This window comes from Sciurus carolinensis, chromosome 7, assembly GCF_902686445.1.
Source record: "Sciurus carolinensis chromosome 7, mSciCar1.2, whole genome shotgun sequence".
Lineage (NCBI taxonomy): Eukaryota > Metazoa > Chordata > Mammalia > Rodentia > Sciuridae > Sciurus > Sciurus carolinensis.
Genome location: NC_062219.1, coordinates 99,015,318 through 99,043,106, shown reverse-complemented (window position 1 = coordinate 99,043,106; position 27,789 = coordinate 99,015,318). Strand labels below are relative to the sequence as shown.

At 34.9% G+C, this 27,789-nt stretch overlaps 1 protein-coding gene and 1 non-coding gene across 19 annotated transcripts in view; one reads left to right on the top strand and one right to left on the bottom strand.

Annotated features, from left to right (window-relative positions):
- Znf451 (zinc finger protein 451) overlaps positions 1–27,789 on the top strand; it is a 100,699-nt gene that overhangs the window by 28,528 nt on the left and 44,382 nt on the right. For all 18 annotated transcript variants that reach the window (XM_047557672.1, XM_047557659.1, XM_047557666.1 and 15 more), the window contains 4 exons: positions 4,120–4,245; positions 8,501–8,612; positions 13,270–13,420; positions 16,980–17,106. In XM_047557672.1, the coding sequence (XP_047413628.1) occupies positions 4,120–4,245; positions 8,501–8,612; positions 13,270–13,420; positions 16,980–17,106 (516 nt within the window). The remainder of the gene's footprint in view (positions 1–4,119; positions 4,246–8,500; positions 8,613–13,269; positions 13,421–16,979; positions 17,107–27,789) is intronic.
- Positions 23,639–23,745, bottom strand: LOC124989873 (U6 spliceosomal RNA). The gene has a single exon (XR_007109682.1). It is a non-coding gene; the product is annotated as a U6 spliceosomal RNA (small nuclear RNA).

Sequence of the window (27,789 nt, the reverse complement as noted above, 5' to 3'; positions counted from 1 at the left end):
TCAGATTAGCTTCTTTTACTTAAATAACATGTTCTTAAGTTCCTCCATGTCTTTTCAGGGTGATAGCTTACTTCTTTTTAGTGATGAGTTATATTATGATCTGGATGTTCCAAAGTTTATCCATTCACCTACTGAAGAACATCTTAGTTGTTTACAAGTTTGGACAGTTATGAATAAAGCTGTTTTAAACAACTGTGTGCAGGTTTTTCTGTGGACATAAGTTTTCATTTCATTTCATTTAGGTAAATACCAATGACTGTGATCAGGACACATTTAGTATTGTAGAAACTGTCCCAACTGTTTTCTGAAATACCTGTATCATTCTGAATTTCCACTGGAAATATTTAAAAGAGTTTTTGTTCCTCTACATCCTAGTCAGCATTTAGTATTGTCAGTGTTTTGGATTTGGGTCAGTCTAATAAGCGTATATTGGTATCGTTTTAGTTTGTACTTCACTTATGACACATGATGTTGAACATCTTTTAACATGCTTTATTTGCTATCTGTGTATCTTCTTTGCTGAATTGTTTATTTATTTTGCCCCCCCTCCATGTTTTAATTGGGCTATTTCATATTCCTATTGACTTTTTTAGGAGTTCTGTGTATATAGTGGATCACAGTTCTTTATCAGTTGTATCTTGTATCCATTTTTTCTCTGTTGCTTATTGTTTCATTCTCTTGATACTGTTCTATGCAGAGAAGTTTTTAATTTTGAAGGCTGTTTTATCATGCCTTTGGTGTTATATCTAAAATGTCATTGTCACAACCAGGGTCATCTGGTTTTTCTCCTGTGTTATCTTCTGGGAGTTTTATAATTCTGTGTTTTATGTTCTGAGGTTTATTTTGTGTTCATTTTTTGTGATAAGTATAAGGTCAGGGTCCAGGTTTTTTTTTTTTGTTGTTGTTGTTGTTGTTGTTTTTGCATGTGAATGCCTAGTTGTTCAATACCATTTGTTGAAAAGATTGTTCTCCATTATCTTGCTTTTGCTCTTTAGTCACAGATCAGTTTATTTTATTTATGTGGGTCTTTTTCTATGTCATTGGCCTATTTGTTTATTCTTTTTCCTGTGTCACATAGTTTTGATTACTGTAGCTTTCAGTAAATTTTAAAGTCAAGTAGTTTTAGTCCTCCAACTTTGTTCTTCAGGATTGAATTGGTCGTTTATGGGTCTTTTGCCTGTCTCTGTACACTTCCAAATGAGTTTGTCAATAACCAGAAAATGACCTGCTGGGATTTTAATTGGAATTCCATACACACACATAAATATAAATCTCTCTCTATATGTATCATATAGAGAGATCAAATTGGGAAGAACTGATATCTTGACAAAATTTAGTCTTCCTAGCCACAAACATGGAGTTTCTCACCCCTACACCCCCACTTTTATTTTACACTGGGGATTAAACCCAGGAGCACTTTATCATTGAGCTGTATCCCTACTCCTTTTTATTTTTTGAGACAACAGGGTCTTGCTAAGTTGTGAGACTGACCTGAAACTTGCAATCCTCCTGCCTCAGCCTCCTGAGTCACTGGGATTATAGGTGTTTGCTACCATGCCCGGATTGTTTTGTGGGATTATTAATGTAAATGACAATATATTTTTAATTTTAAATTTCACCTGCTTATTGCTGATTTATAGGAAAGTGATCCACTTTTGTAGATTAACTTAGTATCCTGCAACCATGCTGATTGCTTAATTCCAAGAGTCTTTTTGTCTGTCATTTTCTATTTTTATGATTGTTATCTACAATGAGTTTTATTTCTTCAGCTCTAAATCTGTGTGCCTTTTATTTCCTTTTCTCATCTTCTTTAATCTTTCTTGGATTTCCAGTACACTGTTTGAAAGGAGTGGCGAGAGGGGACATTCTTGCCTTATTCCCTATCTTTGTGTTTATAACTTAAGTTTCTTACCATTGTGTAGTTGTAAATTTTTTTTTTCTGATTACCAAGTTGAAAAAGTTCCTATCTATTCCTAGTTTGCTTAGAATTTTTTATTTTTATTTTTTTATTATTTTAATCATGGAAGGGCATTGAATTTCATCAAATCCTTTTTCTACTTATATAATCATGTGATTTTTTTTTTTCCTTATTAGCCTGTGGATGTGATGGATGCTATTAATTTTTTAAAAATGGGTGAACCAGCCTTGCATATGTGGGATAAATCCTACTTAATTATTATATGTTATTCTTTGTATACATTGTTGCATTTGGTTTGCTAATATTTTGTTGAAAATTTTTACACCTACTGTGTTCATGAGAGATATTGCTTTGTAGTTTCATTGTAGTGCCTGTGTCTGGTTTTGTATTAGGGCAGTGCTGTCTTTAAATTAGGAAGTAATCCCTCTTCTGTCTACTGGAAGAGATTATAGAGATTTAGTGTGATTTTTTTGTTAAATGTTTGGTAGAATTTAGCAGTGAATTCATCTGCTCCTAGTGCTTCCTATTTTTTAAAAAAATGTTTTTAGTTGTAGTTGGACAAAATAACTTTTTTTATGTGGGTACTGAGGATCAAACCCAGTGCCTTACATGTGCTAGGCAAGTGCTGTACCACAGAGCCGCAACCCCAGCCCTTGTGCTTTCTATTTTGAGAGATTATTTATTTAATGTAATAGTTACAGGCTTTTAGAGATTATCTTATATCTTTGTTAGTTTTGACAGATTATGTCTTTCAAGAAATTGGTCCATTTCCTCTAGATTATTGAATTTGTGGGCATAGAGCTGTTTGTAGTATTCCTGTATTACCCTTTTGGCATCCCTGATAACTTTGCTTGCTCTAAAACTTGCTGTCTAAAATTGATATAGCTACTCCTACTTTCTCCCCCCCCCACTAATATCACAACAATTTATTATACTACTATGAACATTAGGAAAAAGAGAAATCTGTGGTTAAAAAAAAATCTATAAAGAATGTAAAATTGAGATTATTCACATGTTATATGACTGTATACCTGGAAGACTAACAATTGACTAAAACCATTTCAGAATTGTAATAAGATTTGAATTCATATGGTAATTAATGACCCTCATCTGTAATGTTAAAAAAACAAAAAAACAAACTGTGGAGGATGGGTGTTTCTCAGTAGTAGAGCACTTGCCTAGTATGTGCAAGTCCCTATAGTCCATCACCAGTATGAGGGGTGGGAACAAAACTTTATTTATTTCTTTTAACTTTTAAAAAATTTGTTCTTTTTAGACAAACATGACAATAAGAGTGTATTTGACATATTATACATACATGGAGTATAACTTCCTATTCTTGTGATTGTACAGATGTGGAGTTACACTGTTCATGTATTCTTATATGAACATAGGAAAGTTATATTTTATTCATTCTTCTGTATTTCTTATTCCCATTCCTCCTCCCTTCCCTTCATCCCCCTTTGTCTAATCCAATTAACTTCTATTTGTCCCCCTACCCCCTGATTGTGTATTAGCATCTGCCTATCAGAGAAAACATTAGGCCTTTGTTTTTTGGGGATTGGTTTATTTCACTTAGCATGATAGTCTCCAGTTATCTATTTACTGGCAAATGCTATAATTTCATTCTTCTTTATGGCTGAGTAATATTCCATTATGTCTATGTTCCACATTTTCTTTATCTTTTCATCTGTTGAAGGGCATCTAGGTTGGTTCTATAGTTAATTTCTTTTGTGTTAGCAAATATCTTTCTCATTTTTTTGCTTTTAATTTGTATTTTTTTATTTAAAAAGGGTATCTTGAGAATATACATTTGGTTTTTTTAATCTTTTCTGACAATCTATTTTAATTAGTATATTTAGACAATTGACATTTAAAATGATTATTCATATAGTTGGATGAATATCCAACATATTTCTTACTGTTTTTTATTGTGCTTTTCCCCCTTGTTTTTGTCTTCTCTTTTCGTGCCCCTTGTGATTTTAGCATTTCATATTTCATTTTTTTCTTCTTTCTTAGTGTGTCTTTTATACTTGACTGACCTACAGCTTATCACATAAAATATACAAGATAGGTTCTTAGAAATAAGATTATAACAGAAGTAAATGATTCTTTAGTATAATAGCTATTTGATATATGGGTATGTTATCCAAATGCTAATTTGGTATTAAAAGGAATGAAAAAAAATTTTTTCATTATAGGAGAATTTTAAACATAAAGACTATATTGACCATCAGAAGGATAAAGTTGCATTAACTCTGGCTCGTCTAGCCCGTCATGTTGAAGTAGAGAAACAGCAAAAAGAAGAGAAGAATAGAGCATTCAGGGTAGGTCGCTATTTTGTTATTTTACTACTTTATATAATTGTTTTTAATAAAGATGTAAAGAGAAAACTTTGATCAGAAAATTTATGATTGACTCCAAGTTCTGCATGTACCCTAGATAGCTCATCAATTTAGTAGTAATTCATATAGGCTTTTTTTTTTTTTTTTTAAGTATTGGGGATTAAACCCAGGATTGCTTTACCACTCAACTATATCCCCAGGTATTTTTGATCCTCTTGCCTCAGCCTCCCAGGATGCCGGGATTATAGGAATGCACCACTCTGCCTAGCTCATAGCTTTTTACATTTTTGTTTTTAGTTTTTTTGGATGTGTATCCCATCTGTATTTGGTGAAAAGAAGAAAAGAAACAATTAACTGAGTGGACTTTGTTTTGGGGAATTAAAAATCATGGAATTTCTTAAAGCAGATAAGTAATTAAGGATTATGGGTTACTTTATTATATGAGTGAAAAAGTCTTATCAGGCATTTTATAGAATAAACTGTTGAAAGGTCATTTTCTGCCAAATAGAGTCAGATCACTTTCTCAAACTTCACACTTTTGTCTCCAAATTGCATAATTAGCAAAAAGAAATTTGAAGTGGGGTGGAAGAAGGGCTGCTATGTGGAAAATGAAGCCTAATTTAGAATCTTTCCTGTTATAAATTTTTTACTTGACTTACTTTAGAAGGCACCAAATGAGATTATTTAAAGAACTCCTTCAGGACTGGCAAGAATTTATTACAAGTAAATGTTGATGCATTGAGTTAAATAAGTCTCCATAGTAGAACTATAAAAAGATTATCATAGCTCTACCAGCAACTATTTGAATTTCAGCAGATTACTTAAGTTTTGTAGACTTTGGGTTTTATCCTATAAAGAGACAAGTTGAAGATGATCTCTCAGGTCAAAATAAGCACTAGGAGTTTATAATTTTAATGTCCATGTTTTTGATTCTTTGTTTCATTGATTACTGTGAAAGATTTTTTTTTTTTTTTTTTTTTTTTACTTCTGTAGCATCTGTTTTAATATCTCCCAGCTAATAAAGCAAACTGATTTGGGGCAGGGGATGTAGCTCAGGCATAGAATGCTTGCCTAGCATGTGTGAGGCCCTGAATTTGATCCCCGACACTGCAAAGTAAAATAATGACTGAATAAAGTAAATGAATCTTTAAATTTAGAAGTAGGTCATTTCAGGGTCTTTAACTTTTGGGTATAATACTAATTAAATTAGACTATGGTATTCTAATTATATGTTTAAAATTTTTTTTATAGTTCAATGTATTTTGATAGCAAACTTACAGGAACAGCACAGAAGACAGATAACATTAAAAACATATGCTTGCATGTGGGACAACTCAGTTAGAAAAGTATAGTGAATGGATGGAATCTATTTTATGATAAAAATGCTACAAATACCATTTAGTTACCGTCAATAAGAAATTTGCTTGTTTAAAAAAAATCCAAATGCTGGCATTGCCCAGAAAAATTTAACAGTTTTATTTATAATTGTTATAAAGTTGAACTGCTGAAACTTGTTCACTGAAACATTTGACTTGCATTAATGCTTTACATCCCCGCATTTATATTAAAAATTTACACACAAATGAAAATGGAAAAACAGTCAATACCTGATTTCTGTCCCCTACTTTTCCACTTGCAATCATGTACTTACGTATCTTTTGACCCCATGGAAAAAAATATCTAACGTTCAGAACACCAATAACAGGAAGAAGAGAAAAAAAAATTTTTTTGAGAATGAAATGTTTCCCGTCATAGTGAATTCTTTAGCATGTTTTCCATGTATGTGGTGTGCTAGTTGGATGTCTTTTGGCATAATTGTTACACATTTGGCATGGATAGCACACAGGTTGATGTCTTCAAAAAGGCCAGCTAGATAGGCGTCACTTGCCTCCTGCAAAGTACCAATAGCTGCGCTCTGGAAGCGCAGATCTGTTTTAAGTCCTGAGCAATTTCTTGCACCAGACGCTGGAAGGGGAGTTTGCGAATCAAGTTCAGTGGGCTTCTGATAACGTCTAATTTCAAGGAGCGCCACAGTACCAGGCCTGCTTTACCATTGGTTGATTTGCCGGCAGTCTGCTTTGTGTGAGCCATGGTAGGAAGACCTCCTTACTTATCCACCTTTTCCTCCAGCTGGAGCTGGGCGAGCTAGAGGCAGCGCTGGTAGAGATCCTAAAATGTTTATTGTGTGAAAATACAAAGTATCGTGGTAGAAACACTATTCAATTAAAATTTTTTTTTCTTTTTTCTTTTGGCAGTACTGGGGATTGAACCTAGTGGCACTCTACCATTGAGCTACATCCACATCCCTTTAAAAGTACTTTTTAAATTTTGAGACAGGGTTTCACTAAGTTGTCAAGGGAGACTTGAGCCTCTGAGTTGCTGTAATTACAGTTGTCACTTCCATGTGTGGCTAAGAAATAATTTTTGAAGAATTGTAATTATGAGTGATAATTCCAACAAAAAATAGATATAGAAAATGTCTATTTTAGGCTTTTGTGTATTATTGGTGTCTTTATTCTTAAAGTAGATTATCCATTTTTAATGAAGAGGTTTTGTGTGTGTGTGTGTGTGTGTGTACACGCGTGTTCGTGCGCCTGCTACACAGTCTCAGTGAGCTCAATGAGCCACATCTCCAGACCTTTAAACTTTTTTTAAATTTTGAGACAGAGTTTTGCTAAGTTGCTCAGATCCCCCCTGAGTTGCTTAGTCTGGCTTTGAACTTGTGATCCTCCTGCCTCAGCCTCTGAATTGCTAGTATTATAGGCATGCACCACGATGCCTGGCAAATGAAGAGGTGTTAAGGAGAAAAGATTCATTAAAATCTTCATTGGATACTTCACTTTCAGAGATCATGTGTTACACTGATCAGTTAACCAGCTACCAGCTTTGTTTATTGATATTCCAGAAGTTAAGATGACTTGCAAGAAAGTCTGTAACCCTAAAGTCTGTGGAAGTAGCTTTGTGACAAAGGAGATGGATTGCTAATTTTGGAATAATTTTGGTCAATAAATGTTTTTGAACATTAATTATGTGTGTTCACAGAATTTGTATCTTGCAAATTCAGTGTTTCTGACTCTGTGATTTCTTTCTAAGCACCATTGTGGGGGATTGGTTCCAAGACCCCTCAAAGATCAAAATTTGTTGATGTTCAAGCCCCTATAAAAATGGCTTGTTATCTGCATATAACCTAAACACATTCTCCTGTAAATTTAAAACTCTCTAGGTTACTTATAATACCTAATGCAATGTAAGTGCTATGCAAATCATTGCTACACTCTATTGTTTAGGGAATAATAGCAAGAAAAAAGTCCGTGTGTTCAGTACAGATGCAGTTTGTTTTCTAAAGTGTTTAATCAGAGGCTGGTCAAATCCATGCACATGCAACACATAGATATGAAGGGCTGACTATATATATAAATGTTTTTTTTTTTTTTTTTTTTTTTTGGGTGCTGGGGATCGAACCCAGGGCCTTGCGCTTACGAGGCAAGCACTCTACCGACTGAGCTATCTCCCCAGCCCCTATAAATGTTTTTTGAAAGGCAGTGTGATATACTCATTTAGTGCATGGATTCTAGAATCTGATTACCCAGAATTTGAATCCTGACATTGTTATATATCCTTGGGAAATATATTTGACATGTCTGTACATCAGTCTTTCCATCATACATATTCCATCCTATATATTTCAGGCTAAATATGGTAATTTGAAAAAAATGCCTAAAAGTTTAAAAATGAAAATAATCCTTCACATTTTCATTTCTACATTTAGCTATATAGCTTTAATAACATTTAGTGTGTGTTGTTTTAGCATTATTCCCCTCTTCAGATGTAGTTGAGTATAAATTGAGATTATTCTTGATTTACATTTTGCCTCATTTGCTTAATACAATTTGGTGACCTACTTGATATTAAAAGTATATTCTCTAATAGCACTGAAATTTTTAGTTAGTGTTTCTAATGACTTGTGACAAATATAAGTGCCCTAATTTACTTAAACAATATCCTGTTGTTATAGATAGAGTTTGTAGCAAACTTTGAACAAATAACAGTAGGATCAGCATCTTAGAGCATGAACCTTTGTTTTGATGTATGTATATCTTTGGCATAGATTTCTAGATGTTTAATTCTTGGGATAAGGAGTACTCTGTATTTTCTGATCCTTGTCATGTCAAAATCTTTTCCCCAAGGAAACCAGGTATCAATCAAAGTCAATTGAATTTTTTCTTAATATCTTTAGGAAAAAATCGATTTTCAACATGCACATGGGTTACAAGAATTGGAATTTATTCAAGGACATTCTGATACAGAAGCAGCAAGACAGTGTGTGGACCAGTGGCTAAAAATGCCAGGTATTCTTTAGAGATTATATTAAGATTACTGAGCTTCTGGAAAGCCCTAAGACAGAAGTATGTCTGTTTCATTCAGTTTCTAATAAGCATATAAGGCATTGAAATTTAGTTTTAATGATACTAATAGCACTTCAGAATGGCCTTCTTTGTAATGACCTTGTTCATCCATTGTGTTTCTTCTTTGACACAAGTATATTTTGAGAAGAAGCAATATAGGCCATCTCTGAACTCAGAAGATGCTGTTCTTCATTATTCATTCATATATTTAATATTTATTGCATAAAGTAGTATGCACCTATGGGAGGATGTATAACAGTTTATTTGAGTTCAGAGAAGGCCTTGCTAAGAAAATAGAATTTAAACTGTGATCTAGGACTGGGGTTGTGGCTCAGTGGTAGAGCACTTGCCTGGCATGTGTGAAACATCTGGTACGCTTCTCAGCGCTACATAAAAATAAATAAATAAAATAAAGGTATTGTGTGTCCATCTACAACTAAATATACATATCTATTTATATATTTAAACATAATATATATAAAAAGATAATATTATATATATATATATATATATATATATATGTAAAAGAACCCAGTACTTTAGACTGGGGATATGTAAACACTAATCCTCTAGATCACAGGGTTTTTAAAAGAGTTTTTTCAGTTGTTCTTCATTATAACTTTTTGCAGACCTAAGCTTCCTGGAAGCATCACTGTGGAACAATTCTTCTCCAGCTAGATAATTTGGAATTTTCAAGAGCTAATAGGAGAACCCCACTGTGACAACTTTTCTAGCCTTTCTTGTAGTATATCCACAGGAACTTTACTTATGAATTTAATCTAGAAGGTTTCATTGCAAAAAAAAAAAAAAGAAAAAAAAAGAAACCATCAGAAATATCTATGTGTGAAGTGCTTAACTTTGTTGCACCTAGATATCTTGTCATTCCAAAGTTAATTTTTAGGGACTTTCCTTTGATTACAGTCAAGATATCATTTACAAAAGAATTTAAATAATTTATATATATTGGTATTTAGTAGCTATCACTGATGCAATATTCTTTTTGACACTTGGCCACCCCCCAAACTATATTTCCTCTTGAACTCTCAATCTGTTTGTGTCTAACAAACTTCCACTCAGTCTATCCCACCCCATACACCTTTGAAAGTAATTTTCACCTTTTTCTTCTTATTTGTCCATAAGGCTAATATATATCCCCTGCTTCCCCAGTACTCAGTACTGGGAATTGCTGAGTATTTATGGCCTTTGTATGTCATGTTTAATTATGTGTTAAGCCGATCTTGGTTTATTCTGTATACACTTAGTTGCTTAGCCCTCTCTGATCTTATAGCACTTGGTTTCTTTAATTCAGTATTTATTTACTCTTTTATGTTGAATTGATCTGTTTCTGTTTGTCTCTTCCAGCAGACAATATGTTCTTTGAGGACAGAGACCAAGTCCTTTATAGTATCAGTTCATATAAAGAATGCCCAGGATAGATATGCTCTATACCTGTTGGTTGACTGTTGTATTGAGGTGGGCTCTAAGTATTTGCATAATAAACATAGAAGCCTAGAACTTTGGTTTCAAACTTGACTGGTAGCAGTCTAGAAATTCTAGACCTCCTTTACCTTTGGAAATTTTATTAAATGATTTTTCCTCTTGAGGTGTTCTTTTAAAGTTCATAGTTTAAAAAAATATTTCTTAATGTGAAGTTATTCTCAGTGGAAGAAGTTACTGACTTCAGTGGTTTCATCTTAGCTGCATCAGACCCACCTGGGAACTTGTAAACACATGCCTACTAGGTCTTATCATCTCCAGTGGATCTTCTAGGGTATCTGCAGTTTGGGGAGTATTTCTGGGTAGACAGGAAAATGGGCTAAACCTTTGTCATCTTTAAGATTCTTCTAAATTTTGCCAATCTCAGATTTGAGTCTAACCATGTAGAATGGTTGTTGGGTCAGTAATATGCTTTTAGACCTAATTCCTGGCTTCTAGATTGTCAGAATTTTTTAATACTTAGCAAGTTCAGTTCTTGAACAACTAATTGTTCATTTCCCCAAGCAGACCAAGTGGGAACAAATGAGTTTTTTTTAGTTGTGTCTATAGGATACTTAGAAGACTGGGTATGCTTTCTATCTTCAGATCATGCCTGGCTTATTGATAGCAGATAAACTTGAGCCTGGAGTTAAATTTTGTAGTTTGCTCTGTGTGATTGTGTATGTGTATATGTGTGTGCACGTGCTCTGTGTGGGGTGGGGAGGGAGGGAGGGAGATATCAGTGTAGCTTTTTGCCTGATTTTTTAAACAATATAAAAATGAAGTTTGGAATCTATTGCTAGGGTAGCTGCTCAAATGTTGGGCTGTAATTGGTGAGTTGCCATTCTATAGGTAGGCTTTATTTAGACCTTTTAAGAGGATATAACTGGGGCTGGCATTGTAGCTCAGTGGTAGAGCTCTTCCTAGCATGTGTGAGGCCCTGGATTCAATCCTCAGCACCACATAAAGATAAATAAATAAAGTAAAGGTATGTGTCCATCTACAACTAAAAAATACATTTTTAAAAAACAAGGTATAACTTGGGAAAACAGAGGAGTCATGGTTTTGTTTATAAAAAATGAGATTCTACTTCTCAGTAGTTTTAAAATACTCATTCAATCTATTTCAGAGTACTCAACTGTTATAATTTTTTTTTTAATGAAAACTACATCAAGTATTTTATTTTTATAATCATACAAATTTTGGACAGTTCTTTGTCATTGTTGTTGGAGTTTTTTGTTTGTTTCTTTGTTTCTGTTCCTTTTTTGTAGTGCTGGGGATTGAACCCAGGACCTAGTACATGCTAGACGAGTGTTCTACTCTGAGCCACACCCCTAGCCCTGGACAGTGTATTTTTAAGGACGTTTATAGTTGAGCCAGTTTATATACATTCAAATACTGATTTTAAGACAGTGCACCCACCCAAAACTATTTAAGGAAAAAAGGTTTTTAATATTTGTGTTTTGCCCTTCCATGGGGAATGTTTATTTTCTTTTAATAGTTTTTTTTTTCCAACTTAATTTTTATTGAGTTGCTATTTGTAGGTAAATAAAGATCATAACAGAAGACATCTGGAATATGAATGATCAGTTATAAAAACTGTCATACACTGGCTGCTTTAAAAAAGTAAAAGACAGGGCTGGGTATATAGCTCAATGGTAGAGCATTTAACTTGCCTTGTGTGTTCCAGGCTCTGGGTTCAATCCCCAACACCACACACACAGACTTAAAGGTAAAAGGTGTATTAACATTTAATGCCTCATTAAGACTAAAATATGATTAAAGCTGTGCTATCCATTATTTGTTGTCAGAATCAGAATACATTTGAAAACATTTTGATAGTTTGATTGAGGCATTCCCCCATAAGGACTAAAACAGCAGAAAAGTATTTAAAACCTTAAGCATTTACACCTATTTTGGGATTTGAAAACTAGATTATGTTAAAGGAATAATTTGATTCCAGTTAAATGTTTAGGGACTACATAGAAACTATCATATATACCCAATTTTCCATTGTACAGAATGTTCAAGACATTTAAATTAAACAGTTCACAAGAGATAATAATAAAAGAGAGATGGTAATCAAACTGTCATTACATCAGAATTCTCCTGGCATAATTTTTTTATGCAACATAACTAACTTTCCCATCATATATCATAAGTTGGGAATTTTTCTCAGAACAAATTTTGACAGGAGGATTAATCTACAAGAGTTGTGTATTTATATCCAAGATAATAAAAAAAAAGATTAAAAATGGACCCAGATAAAAAGGAATTAATTAAGAGGAGGTAATATTGGGCAAACTATTTTCTAGAGATATCTTTAAAGGGAAAGAAAAAGGGGACAAAATAGGACTAAATAGAAAGGGGAGAGAGAGAGAGAGAGCGCAAGAGAGCAACACTAAATAAGTCTGTGCTTTATGTTCTATAAATTTGTTATTACTGACACTGCCTTACATGATGTCTGGGTTGGAAATGATTCATCAGTGGCTAGATTTGTCAGTAAATAGCACTTATCTTCCTTTGCCTCTCTGCCCTCTTCACTCCCAGTCTTCATTTATATTGTTTGACACAATTTTCATAAAATATAGGTACTCTGGAAGACAAGCTCGACCTTTTTTTTTTTTTTTAGTTGTAGATGGACACAATACCTTTTCATTATTTATTTTTATGTGGTGCTGAGGATCGAACCCAGAGCCTCACCCATGTGAGGCAAGAGCTCTACCACTGGACAAACTCAACCTTTAAACGTGTTCAAGACAGTTAAAAGAGAAAATAAGAATTGGAAAAAATGATCTTGGCCAATGTGTATGAATGAGATGAAGGAAGTAGGGGCTTGATGTTATAGGGCATTTTATCCTCAACATTTCTTGGCTGTTGAATTTAAGGAGATGGATTTTCCCCCTCAAGAAAATGCTGTATGGAGAAGTTAAGCGCTGTTTTTGTCCAAAATAACTTTATTAACTTAAGTTATTTTATGAGAGATATTGTAAACAATTATAATTAGGACTACTCCATTGATGTTGTGTCCTAATTTTCATTGTTTTGCCATAATTTTGATTGCCATTCCAAAGGACAGTTATCTGAAAATAGTAACTTAAATTCTTATATTCTGATGATGCAGGACTCAAAACAGGCACAGTTAATTATGGAACAAAAAGTTCATTCCGAAGAGGAGGCCAAATGCGGAAGTGTGGGAAGCCAATTTCATGTCCTATAATGCACTGCAACAAGGAATTTGACAATGGGCACCTTCTTTTAGGGCATTTGAAAAGGTGAGTAGGATATTCAGAATAAAGGACACTCACTGATGAACAAGTGAATATTTTTATTTATTTATTTATTCATTCATTCATTTGTGGTGTTGGGAATCAAATCCAAAGTCTCGCATGGTTAATGCTTTACCACTGGGTTATGTCCCCCACTCCCACAGTAATTTTGTTAAAGAAAAGTGTGATATACCTCTGCCATTGTGATTATAGGTCTGTATTTTTGATATTCAAGATGTTCTGTGCTATCTTGATATAATTATTTCTAATTTATATTTAGGTTACCTAAAAGGCTTGGGGAAGTCAAATTTTTCTAGTGATATTCTGTCTTTATGGGTGTAACCTTTAAGTATGTATTTTTCCCTAATATGTCTTATAAAATTCTGAGCAACCTTTATATTGAACTGCAGATGGATTTGTAATAGTCCATAAATGTAAATTTTAAGAGATACAGAATACTTACAGGTATTTGGCCCGTTCTAAAGATGTTAATATAGCATTACAAAAAATACTAAAGGCAGCGGGCTGGGGAGATAGCTCAGTTGGTAGAGTGCTTGCCTTGCAAGCACAAGGCCCTGGGTTCAATCCCCAGCACCGAAAAAAAAAACAAAAAAAAAAACTAAAGGCAAACCAGAGTAAGTAAAATTAATGATAAGGAAATACTCTATGAAACCCATTTAATCAGTGTACTAAGATTTTTCATAGTAGAGCAAGAGAAAAGGAAAGTAGCATTAAGATACTAGATATTCTTTTCTCCACAGTCTCCCTTTTTAATAGCTGAAAGTGAAAGGTGGAAAATTGAGAGTTTGGGGCTCCAAACTATTGTCTTTTCCAGATGTCCTACTCCACTTATGCCTTACTTTACCTTTATTTGTTTATTTTTTATCGGAGCATTATAATTACCTGTAACAGTGGGATTCAATATGCCATATTCTTTTTAAAAAATATATATTTAAAGCACTCTACCACTGAGGTACAACCCCAGCCCCCACCACATTCTTACCATACCTTTAAGAGTATATGTTTTGTCTTTATTGCCTGAGGTCCTGTCTTCCAGTGGTCTAGTCTGTTGGTGATACTTTCCATTGAATTTTTAATTTGGTTTATTGTTTCCTTCATTTTGGGAATTTCTGCTTGATTCCTTTTTATAATCTCTGCCTCTTTATTGAAGTGATCCTTCACTTCCTGTGTTTTCTCTCTGATACCATCCTTTATTTCAAATATCAGTCAACTATGTACCTTCTAAACTCCTTCTATGACATTTCTTCTACTGTGTTGTCTATGGATTCTATTGTTGCAGCATCTTGGTTTGTTTGAGGTACTTTGTTCCCTTATTTTTTCATGCTGTGTGTCTTCCCATCTAGTGGTACGGAGCTGAGTCAGTACAGTTTCTACCTTGTAGTCTTATAGTGTCCCTGAAGTCTTCTAGTACCTCATCTTAAAGGGGGAGACCAATATTAAAAGCACCCAATGCTAACAGTATGCAGCCTTAAACCAAATAGCTCCTGTTAAGGTGTCTACAGTTTTATCACAATAAACTGAAATGATGTGTTCAATTGTTGTCTACAATATAAACAGTCAGTTTGCTAAAAGGGTTTACTGTTTCCAGTGATGGACAATGAGGGAACAGAAGTAGTGTAAGATGTGATGTATGTGATGTTTATGAGGGAGAAGGAGAGAAGATAGAGGTAAAAATTTATAGTAAGAGTGAAGGAGGAATTAATAGAGATTGGCTTTTAGCATGAGAAAAGTGAGAAAGAGAATCCAGGGAGACTGGTGAGAGAAAAAATATAGAGAGAGATTAAAGAAAAAAGTAAACATATAAGAATACAGTGAAACTATAATATATACTATTCAGACATCCCATTCCTAACTAAATTTATGTGTGAAAAATATTTGAATTCAAAGATGGTAGAGATGTGAGAGAGGGCAAAGAAAAAAAAAAAAGAAAAAGAAAGAAAGGAAAGGAAATTAAAGTCTCAGTGGAAAATTGATTGCCTCCATTGGCTTTCAAAAATTTTCTCAGCTTCCCTTCTTCCTCCATAGGTGGGGTTGTCTGAACTTTGATTGAAGCTTCAGTCTGATGAATACCAGACTAGATGGCTGGGTCAGCAGATAGCAAGATGCTCTCACACCCTCCAGTCTTCACCACCCACTGTAGCTGACCCCTTCTGTCCCTGTGCACTTCAGGACTTATGGAGCTGGAGAGAGCCTAGTTTTCTCCAGTTTCTCCAATCTGTGCTCCTCCTGGGGAACTGCCCACAATCTACAACTTTCCACAGGCTCGTCAGGTCTAGACTGGCCCACGCAGACTCCCTTGCAATCTTCAGGATCTGGTCTTCAGATTTCCCAGGCTCTTCCTTGCTGCAGTCCCAAGATCTCAATGCTGTTTCACCTTGCAGAGAGACCACCAGGGATACGCTCACACAAAGGAGCGACCCTGCAAAGAGGTAGCCAGATGGCAGCCACTAGCATACCCAGAAGAAAGTCCTCAGGTGCAGCCAGACCTGCAGGTACCCTGACAGTGTATCTCCAGGCCCTGATGGATATTCCAGACTGAGGTGGCCACACCCCGAAATGGCAGCAAACCTTCAGGCCCCTTGTCCCTAGATTCCCAGGACCTGGCCAGTGTCCCAAGATGGTGGTGGCCACATGTAATCAAAACTGCAGGTACTCTGACAATGGACTTCCAGGCAGCAGCAGGGAGCAGGTGATCCATGGGCAGTCTGTTGACGGTCTGTGGGCTAAGATGGGCGATTGGCGAGTAAACACTGGGCTGTGGGTTATGTGCAGGCAGAAGGCGGGAAAATGGGCAAATGGTGGATGGCAGTGGTCAGTGAGTGCTCTGCACGCAAAAGGCAGGATATGTGCTGGCAGATGGTAGGCCATCACAGCAGATGAAGGGGGACAGCAAACAGCAGGGACTCGGTTAGCAGCTATGGCTGTCTCAAAGAGAAACAGTATTTCCTGTGCTTGAATCTTGAGTCATGGAGGAAAAAGGAGTGCTCTCTCCCTCTAGTTTGCCATCTTGGATACCCCATCCCCCTTGCCTTACCTTTAAGAGGTCTTTGAAGCAGTTTAAGTGGTTAAAATGAAGACTGAAAGAATTAAAAGCCATTTATAGGTGCTCAGGAATGAACCCAGGGCCTCTTGCATGCTAGGTAAGTGCACTATCACTGAGCTGCATCCCTAATCCATGCCAGAAATCTTAATGTGAGTATTATTGCTGTGATGAATTTAAAGTTATTTGTGAGTCTTATGATAATCAAAACAAGAAGAAAAATAATAGGCTTATAATTTTCAAACTGGAAGTTTACTAGTTTGGCAAGAAATACTTAAATCCATTTTACTGGATCTTGAGTATTTTTAATGAAATCTTAACTGTTGATCACTGAGGACATATGGGAGCCACTTGATAGTTCTTGAACTTGAAGAACATTATTTAATATTTTAAAAAGTAGTGCAAAAAGTTTTGATTGTGTGCGTTTAGTTTCACAAATGAAGCAAAATAATTTATTCCCTAGAATATAGATCTTTCTAATGTTACTTCTCTTTTGCTGTTTAGGTTTGATCACTCTCCGTGTGATCCAACAATTACATTACGTGGACCTTTCTCCAGTTCCTTTGCTTGTGTAATATGTTATAAAAATTTTGATACTCAGCAGCAATATAGGGATCACCTTTTTGCCAAGGTAAGAGCACGTTCCAAGAGTAGATATTCTTTTCCTAGATAACCCTGGAGTTGGGTATATAGGTTCATTTTCATACTTATTTTAAGCTTGCAATCACTGTTACACGTATTGATAAAACTTAATCTCTTTTGAAAGTAATATGATTTGTGGCACTAAATTATTGTGAGCCAGTAAATGTGATAGCTGAGAACAAGCAGTCTGAGATTATTATTGAAGCCTTTCCTTTCATGGAGTTGTTCTGTTAAATTACCTTCTTCAAGATACACTATGAATTGATCACATGATGAGATATAGAGTCCTATTTTGAAGTCTGCTACCTGTACAGTCTGCCTCATGTAGTAAATGACAACTTTTATTTATGCTAGGATTAATAATTTATTAATGCTAGTATTAAGAGATATAATTAATATTTTAAAAACTGTGTTCTTTAATTCTCCTTCGAATGTTAAATCTCAAGGGACATGAATTGATTCGTAGATATGCACCTCAAGGGATTAGGGATGTAGCCCCGTGGGATAGAGTGCTCACTTTGCATAGATATGAAGATCCTTATAATACAGAACTCTCATGGTTTTTATCATATTATGTAATAGATATATTTAATAACTTGTTAAAATTACAAAAGTAATAGAGGTGGTCCTCTATGTCCATGAGTAGATTCTACAAACTGTGGGTTCAACAAACTGGCTCAAAAATATTTTTAAAAATTGTATCTATAATGAACATGTATAGACTTTGTTTCTTGACATTATTCCCAAAGCAATACAGTATAACAATTATTTACTGAGCATTTACATTATATTAGGTATTATAAGTAATCTTGAGATGACACAGGAGGAGGTGTAGAGGTAGTATGCCATTTTATATAAGGGACTTGAGCATCAGATTTTGGTATCTGCAGTGGGTCATGGAATCAAATCCCCAACAAATACTGAGGGAAGACTATATATGTTCATTGTGGAAAAATTTAAAAACATGAACAGAAAGAAATTAAGAACTCACCCTTATTCTGAGTTAACAATGTGATATATGTCTTTGATATTCTCCATATTTTTATGTAAGATAAAGTGTCTAAATTTCCTTGGGTTAAAAATAGCAGCATATTGAGCTGAAGAAATAACTCGTGTTGGAGAGTGCTCACCTAGCATGTGCAAGGACCCCGGTTCGAATCCCCGGCCCCTCAGAGGGGAGAAAAAAAAAAAAATAGCAGCATGTTGTAAGCATAAATTCATAATTACTGAGTAAATTCATGCATTTCTACTTTTTAAATCAATGAATATTACTCTTCTGTATGAATGTATTAGTTTACTTAATTTCATTTGGCTGTATATACTAATTTTTTATCGTTAAAAACAATACCACATTAAATATCTTGGTGACTTAATATCTTTGTGAAGATCCATATTTGATTATTTACTAGGTGAAAAGTTGGTTTTGCAGTACTGATGTGCTAGTATGCAGAAATCAAATCATGCTTTCAGTTTGCTTACATCTAGAACTATATCTGAAACTTAATGTAGGGAATAGCTAGAATTTTGTGTAGGTTCAGAGCACAGAATTAAAGCTTATACTCTAAATTATATCTAGTTGAGTTCTGTAGTATTCCCGTTCTGTGCTCCAGCTCTAGAGAACATTTTCGAACATATGTACAATCAGTTGTAATTTTAAGAGCCTGCATCTGTAGTATAAGAGAAATCAACTATAGTTGTTACACACAGCTTGTGCTCCGGAATGAAAAACCTTACTGGTAAAACAAAGTAAAATAGGAGCTAAGAGAAAAGGGAGGGTAATTGTCAGATAATTTTGCAATGCCTTATGAAAAACAGTAGGTCCTCAAATATTGGATTTGGGTAGATGGAAAGTTCAAGTGATGGAATTTAGTTAAGGTTGAAGAGCCTAAGCAGGATAAGTGACTATAGGAATAGATGGTTTGCAGGAAAGAGTTAATTGGCCTGAGACTACCATCCTTGCTTGCAATATTGGCCCTAGACTGATGTCTAAGAACTTGAATTTTGGGAGAATTCCCATTATTCTTTGGATATGAGTGGTTCACTGTGCCTAAACTGTTGGTGCAAACATTATGGTTTATGCTGAGCACCTGCTTTTCTTATAGGAGTCTGGAATTTTGGTACATGCTAGGCTGAGACTGCCTATATTAATAACCCTTGAACACTGAATCTCTAGTAAATTTCTGTAGTAGACCACAGTTTGAATGTGTTGTCTTACCTTGTTGGTGGAGGAATTAAACATGTCTGTGTGACTCTTTTGAGAAAGATCCCTTGGAATATTACATCTGGACCTACTTAGCCCCTTATTATTTTTCCCTCTGCTGATTTTGCATTTCCTTGCACTGTAATAAGTTTGACTGTGAGTATGAACAGTGTACTTTGTCCTGTGAGTTCTCTTGGCAAAACTGTTGAACCCTAAGGGTAGTCTTGGGAACTCCTAACATAGATGGCAACATGATTGTAAAGACACAGGATTTTGTATCAGATATTGGCAAGAGAGAGCCATTATAGAACCTTTCAAATTGAACACTGTCATAGAAAAGTGACATGAAGAAAATAATGATTTTTACCATTAGAATTGAAAGTATTTGTACTTCTACAACCCAGTTCCTTTCCTGTTTTTAGGAATACCAAGAAGACTGAATGGTATTAGAGTAATAGTTGTGTTCAAAGATGTAGACAGGAGACCAGTTTAGGTGACTTTTGCAGTAATTTAGTTTTGAAATGAAAAAAAAATTTGATTTAAATACTGATATTTAGATTGAAGACTTTAAAGTGAAGCCAAAAGACATGTTGAAGGAGAAAATGATAGGGGGTATCTATTGCCACTACAGATGGAAAGTTTGGGAAAAGAAGGGAGAAACGAATACCAGGGGACTGCGTTCCATCATTATTTTTAGTGTTTGTAGTAGTTTACAAATATTCTGACTTTTCAAAACTAGAGTTCATTCAGGGCATGTTTCTCTATTCCATGCTCTGTTTTCTCTATTGTATTGAACGTACTTATCATTTTTTTTTTTTTTTTAAGAAAATTGAATAGGTAATTTAGACTTAAAATTAATTCTTTTATTTGTTTTCCTAAATTTTATTAATTTGTTTATTTTCTTTTAAGGAAGAATACAAACATTCCATGCCTATTTTGCCCTCTCTTTTTGTCTTCTTTTCAGAAGTAGATTTGTGGCATTCAGCCTGCTGAGAGGCAATATACTTAGAGAAAAAACTTTGATGTCAGACCCAAGTTCTACTGATACATTTTTTTAACCCCTATTCCACATTTTTAAAAATGTGTGCATTATAGTTGTAAATAATGATGGGATTTGTTGTATATATTGGTATATTCACATAATATACAGTATAACAGTATATTTTGGCCCATCTCACTCTCCATCATTTTCCCCCTGCCTCCCTGATCCTTTTCCTTTACTAATCTCCCTTTGATTTTCATGAGATCCCCGTCTGCCAACCTTTCTTTTCTTTTTTCCACGTATGAGAGAAAACATAATGACTTGCTTGACCCTTCTGAGTTTATCTTATTTGACTTAATATAATGATCTCAGGTTCCATCCATTTTGCTGTAAAATGACACAATTTCATTTTTCTTAGGACTGAATTAAACTCCATTGTGTATATATACCACATTTTTGTTATCCATTCATCTGCTGATGGACACCTAGGCTAATTCCATAGTTGTGAATTGTGATTTGTGCTGTTGTGTTTTGTGCTACTACTAAATGTGGGTGTGCATGTATCACTATAGTATACTGACATTGATTCTTTTTCTTTTTCTTTTTTTTTGGTAGTAGGATTGAACCCAGAGGTATTTAACCTCTGAGTTTTACCCCCAGTCCTTTTATGTTTTATTTGGAGACAGGATCTAATAACTAAGTTGCTTAGGGCCTTGCTAAGTTGCTGAGGCTGACCTCAAACTTGTAATCCTCCTGCCTCATCCTCTGCCTGGCCTGACTGATTTTTTAGGATAAATATCAAGCAGTGGTATAGCTGGGTTATAGAGTGGTTGCATGCCTAGTCTTTTGAGGAACATCCATATTGATTTCACAAATTGTTGTGTACTAATTTACAGTCCTGCCAACAGTGTAAAAGTGTTCCTTTTTCTCCACATCTTCTGCAGAATTTATTAGTTTTTGTATTCTTGATGATTGTCATTATAACTGATAGGAGATAAAATCTCAGTGTAGTTTTGATTTGCATTTTCCTAATTGCTGAAGACATTGAACACTTTTTCATGTATTTGTTGGCTATTTGTATTTCTTTTGAGATGTATCTGTTCAATTCATTTGCCCATTTATCAATTGGGTTATTTGATTTCTTAGTGTTAAATTTTTTGAGCTCTTTATATATTCTAGATATTAATCCTCTGTCAGAAGAGTAGCTAGCAAAGATTTTCTCCCATTCTGTAGGTTCTCTCTTCACATTCTTTATCATTTCCTTTGCTGTGCAGAAACTTTAATTTGATACCATCCATTTATTAACTCTTGGCATTATTTCCTGAGCTTAAGGAGTCCTATTGAGAAAGTCGTTGCCTGTGCCTCTATGCTGGAGTGCTGACCCTGTGTTTTCTTCTAGAAGTTGCATAGTTTCTAGTCTAATTCCTAGTTCTTTGATCCATTTTGAGTTTTTTTTTTTTTTTTTTTTTTTTTTTGTTTTGTTTTTTTTTTTTTGCTTAGAATTGCTTTGGCTAGTCTGGTTCTTTTATTCCTATGAAGAAGAATATCATTGGTATTCTGATGGGGATTGCATTGAATCTATATATTGCTTTTGGTAGTATGGTAATTTTAGCGATATTAATTCTGTCTATCCATGAACATGGGAGGTCTTTCCATCCTCAGATCTTCTTCAATTTCTTCAATGTTCTAGAGTTTTCATTGTAGAGGTCTTTTATCTCCTTGATTAGATTTTTTCCTAGGTATTTATTTTTGCGAGGCTCTTATGAATGGGATTGCTTTCTTCTTTCTCAATAGATTCATTGTTGGTATATAGAAAAGCTACTGATTTTTGTATGTTGATTTTATAACCTACTACTTTACCACAATTTGTTTATTAGTTCGAGCAGTCTTTTTTTTTTGTCAATGGATCTTTTATTTTATTTATTTATTTATATTTGGTGTTCAGGATTGAACCCAGGGCCTCACACATGTCAGGCAAGTGCTCTACCACTGAGCCATATCTCCAGCCCCAGCTCTAGCAGTCTTTTAGTGGATTTTTGTTGTTGTTTTTGGTTTTTGGTTCTTTTAGGTGTAGGAACACCTCATCTGCAGTGATAATTTGATTTCCTTTTCTTCCTTTCTTTCTTTCTTTCTTTAAAGTACTGGCAATTGGATTCAGGGGCACTCAACCACTGAGCCACATCCTCAGCCCTATATTGTATTTTATATAGAGACAGAGTCTCACTCAGTTGCTTAGTGCGTTGCTTTTGCTGAGGCTGACTTTGAACTCACAATCTTCCTACCTCAGCCTCCCAAGCCACTGGGATTACAGGTGTATACCACCATGCCCGGCTCCCTTTCCTATTTTTATCCCTCTTATTTCCTTTTCTTACCTAATTGTTCTGGTTAGAATTTCTAGCACTATGTTAAATGAAGTGATGAGAATTGGTTTCCTTATCTTGTCCCAGATTTTAAAGGAAATGCTTTCGGTTTTCCCCCATTTACTATGAGGTTGTCTTTGGGTTTTGTATGTATAGTCTTTATGATGTGAGTTAGGTTCCTTCTATCCCTATCCCTAGTCTCTTCAATGTTTTTATCATGAATGGATGCTGAATTTTGTCGAAGGCCTTCTCTGCGTCTATTGAGATGACTAAGTGCTTTTTGTCCTTAACTTACTTTATGTGGATTTTGTTGTGCTGATTTCTAATTTCATTCCGTTATGATCTGATAAGATGCAAGGAATTATATCTGGTTTTTTTTTTTTTTTTTTTTGGTATTTGCTAAGAGTTACTTTATGGCCTAAAATATGGTCTATTTTGGAGAAGGTCCCTTGAGCCATTGATAAGAAAATTATTCAGCTATCTTTGGTTGGTAGTGGGGATTTGTAAATGTCTATTACATTCATTTGATTTATAATGTTTTTCAAGTCCAAAGAGTCCTGAGTTTATGTCTGAATGACCTAGCTAATGATGAGAAGGATGTGTTGAAACCTCCCAGTATTATCGTACTAGGGTATATCTGAGATTAAATTTGATTTGTGTCTCTTTTATGTAATTAGTGGCACCCACATTTGGGCATAAATATTTATTTTTATTATGTCTTCTTTTTGGATTGTATCTTTTACCAGTATGAAGTACCCTTTGTCTCTTCTTATTAATTTTCGTTAGAGGTTTGCTTTTTCAGAAATGAGAATAGCTACTCCTGCTTGTTTTCATGTTTTCAGGCTCCATTTTCATGATATGTAATAATAATTTGTGTGTGGAACAGCGTGTGCTTTTTGCTGAGTTTAATTCAGCAGCAGAGTCTCTACCCTGTTAACTTGTAGGGTCTCTAAGTTCTTACCACCTTACAGAGTAGGGGCAAAACATTGAACACTTCACAAATTTATATATCATCCTTGTGCAGAGGCCATGTTAATCTTCTCAGTATTGTTCCAGTTATAGTATATGTGCTGCCAAAGTGAGTACTCCACTGTCCCTTTTATTAACTAAATGTTCTTAACAAGTTATTAAATCTTTGAACTTAGTTTCTTTATCTCTAAAATGGTATTATATACTTATATACAGGGTTGTTATGAGAAGATATAATACTCTGTAAGGTACTTTGGGCCTGACTTGTAGTCTTCAATGAATACTCCTTATTGCATATTCCTTGGTGTATCAGTCATGAGGTCTCTAATCACACTAGAACTCTAAACCTTTAAACTAGTAGTATGTGTTAGGTTGTAATTGTCTCTCAAATCAACCAGAAGAGGTTGCTGGAAGACAGTATAAGCCACATTGTTTTCTGTACCTATGAGTTCTGTTTTGTAAAGATGGCATCATTCAATGAAGGAGTTAAATTATTCACAATTTGTGTTGTTTTCTTTGCCTTTTGCTCCTTTTCTTTCATTTCCAATTTCTTCCCTCTTGACCAGTCTTCTTAAACTTTTTAATGCACATATGAATCACTTGAAAAATTATTAACATGCAGTCCTCAGATATGCCATACTTTTTTAATTTATTTATTTTTTTACGTTTACATAGGGTAATGATGTTTATTTTTTTCCCTTCCCCCCCACCCCTCCCACCCTTTTCCCTTTATACAGTCCTTCTTTCCTTCATTCTTACCGCTCTCCTTAGCCTAACTCTAAACCTAACCCTAAACCTAATGCTAACCCCTCCCACCCCCATTATATGTCCTCATCCACTTATCAGCGAGATCATTCGTCCTTTAGTTTTTTGAGATTGGCTTATCTCACTTAGCATGATATTCTCCAATTTCGACCATTTGCCTACAAATGCCATAATTTTATCATTCTTCATTGCAGAGTAATATTCCATTGTATAAATATGCCACAGTTTCTTTATCCATTCATCAACTGAAGGGCATCTAGGTTGGTTCCACAATCTGGCTATGGTGAATTGAGCAGCAATGAACATTGATGTGGCTGTATCTCTGTAGTATGCTGATTTTAAGTCCTTTGGGTATAGACCAAGGAGTGGGATAGCTGGGTCAAATGGTGTTTCCATTCCAAGCTTTCTGAGGAATCTCCACACTGCTTTCCAGAGTGGCTGCACTAATTTGCAACCCCACCAGCAATGTATGAGCGTTGCTTTTTCACCACATCCTCGCCAACACCTATTGTTGCTTGTATTCTTGATAATCGCCATTCTAATTGGGGTGAGATGAAATCTTAGGGTAGTTTTGATTTGCATTTCCCTAATTACTAGGGATGTTGAACATTTTTTCATATATCTGTTGATTACTTGTACATCTTCTTCTGTGAAGTGTCTGTTCATTTCCTTAGCCCATTTGTTGATTGGATTATTTGTATTCTTCGTGTAGAGTTTTTTGAGTTCTTTATAGATTCTGGAAATTGGCGCTCTATCTGAGGTATGGTTGGCAAAAATATTCTCCCACTCTGTAGGCTCTCTCTTCACATTTCTGATAGTTTCCTTTGCTGAGAGAAAGCTTTTTAGTTTGAATCTATCCCAGTTGTTGATTCTTGCTTTTATTTCTTGTGCTATGGGAGTCCTGTTAAGGAAGTCTGATCCTAAGCCAACAAGTTGAAGATTTGGACCTACTTTTTCTTCTATAAGATGCAGGGTCTCTGGTCTGATTCCAAGGTCCTTGATCCATTTTGAGTTGAGTTTTGTGTAGGGTGAGAGATAGGGGTTTAATTTCATTCTATTGCATATGGTTTTCCAGTTTTCCCAGCACCATTTGTTGAAGAGGCTATCTTTTCTCCATTGCATATTTTTGGACCCTTTGTCTAGTATGAGAAAATTGTATTTATTTGGGTTTGTGTCCATGTCCTCTATTCTGTACCATTGATCTACCTGTCTATTTTGGTACCAATACCATGCCGTTTTTGTTACTATTGCTTTGTAGTAGAGTTGAAGATCTGGTATTGCAATACCCCCTGCTTCGCTCTTGCTACTTAGGATTGCTTTAGCTATTCTAGGTTTTTTATTCTTCCAGATGAAGTTCATAATTGCTTGCTCTATTTCTGCAAGGTACATCATTGGGATTTTAATTGGAATTGCATTGAATCTCTATAGCACTTTAGGTAGTATAGCCATTTTGACGATATTAATTCTGCCTATCCAGGAACATGGGAGATCTTTCCATCTTCTAAGGTTTTCTTGAATTTCTTTCTTTAGTGTTCTGTAGTTCTCATTGTAGAGGTCTTTCACCTCTTTTGTGAGATTGATTCCCACGTATTTTATTTTTTTCGATGCTATTGTGAATGGGGTAGTTTTCCTAATTTCTCTTTCTGAAGATTCATCACTTATGTATAAAAATGCATTGGATTTATGAGCATTGATCTTGTAACCTGCTACTTTACTGAATTCACTTATGAGTTCTAAAAGTTTTCTGGTGGAATTTCCAGGTTCCTCTAAATATATAATCATGTCATCAGCGAACAGGGATAGTTTGAGTTCTTCTTTTCCTATTCGTATCCCTTTAATTTCTTTGGTTTGTCTAATTGCTCTGGCTAGAGTCTCAAGGACGATGTTGAATAGAAGTGGTGAAAGAGGGCATCCCTGCCTTGTTCCAGTTTTTAGGGGGAACGCTTTCAGTTTTTCACCATTTAGAATGATATTGGCCATGGGCTTAGCGTAGATTGCCTTTATAATGTTTAGGAATGTTCCCACTACCCCAATTTTTTCTAGAGTTTTGAGCATGAAGGGATGCTGTATTTTATCGAATGCTTTTTCTGCATCTATTGAAATAATCATGTGATTCTTAACTTTAAATCTGTTGATATGGTGAATGACATTTATTGATTTCCGAATGTTGAACCAACCTTGCATCCCTGGGATAAAACCCACTTGATCGTGGTGCACTATCTTTTTAATACATATTTGTATGCGATTTGCTAAAATTTTGTTGAGAATTTTTGCGTCGATGTTCATTAAGGATATTGGTCTGAAATTTTCTTTCCTCGATGTGTCTGTGTCTGGTTTAGGTATCAGGGTGATATTGGCTTCATAGAACGAGTTTGGGAGGGTTCCCTCCTCTTCTATTTCATGGAATAGTTTGAGGAGTATTGGAATGAGCTCTTCTTTAAAGGTTTTGTAGAACTCGGCTGAGAACCCATCTGGTCCTGGACTTTTCTTTGTTGGTAGGCTTTTGATGACCTCTTCTATTTCATTGCTTGAAATTGGTTTATTTAGGTTGTGTATGTCCTCCTCGTTCAGTTTAGGTAATTCATATGTCTCTAGAAATTTGTTGATGTCTTCGAGGTTTTCTGTTTTGTTGGAGTATAGATTTTCGAAATAGCTTCTAATTATGTTTTGTATTTCAGTTGTGTCTGCTGTGATGTTTCCTTGTTCATTCCGAATTTTAGAAATTTGAGTTTTCTCCCTCTTTCTCTTTGTTAGTGTGGCTAAGGGTTTATCAATTTTATTTATTTTTTCAAAGAACCAACTATTTATTTTGTTAATTTTTCCAATTGTTTCTTTTGTTTCGATTTCGTTGATTTCGGCTCTGATTTTAACTATTTCCTGTCTTCTACTACTTTTGGTATTGGTCTGCTCTTCTTTTTCTAGTGCTTTGAGCTGTAGTGTTAAGTCGTTTATTTGTTGATTTCTACTTCTTTTTTTGAATGCACCCCATGAAATAAATCTTCCTCTAAGTACTGCTTTCATAGTGTCCCAGAGATTTTGATATGATGTGTCTTTGTTCTCGTTTACTTCTAAGAATTTTTTTATTTCCCTCCTGATGTCTTCTGTTATCCATTCATCATATAATAGTGTATTATTTAGTCTCCAAGTATTGGAGAAGTTTCTGTTTTTTATTCTGTCATTTATTTCTAATTTCAATCCATTATGATCTGATAGAGTACAAGGTAGTATCTCTATCTTCTTGTATTTGCTAACAGTAGCTTTGTGGCATAAAATATGGTCTATTTTAGAGAAGGGTCCATGTGCTGCTGAGAAGAAAGTGTATTCGTTCTTTGTTGGATGGTATATTCTATATATGTCTGTTAAGTCTAAATTGCTGATTGTGTTGTTGAGATCTAT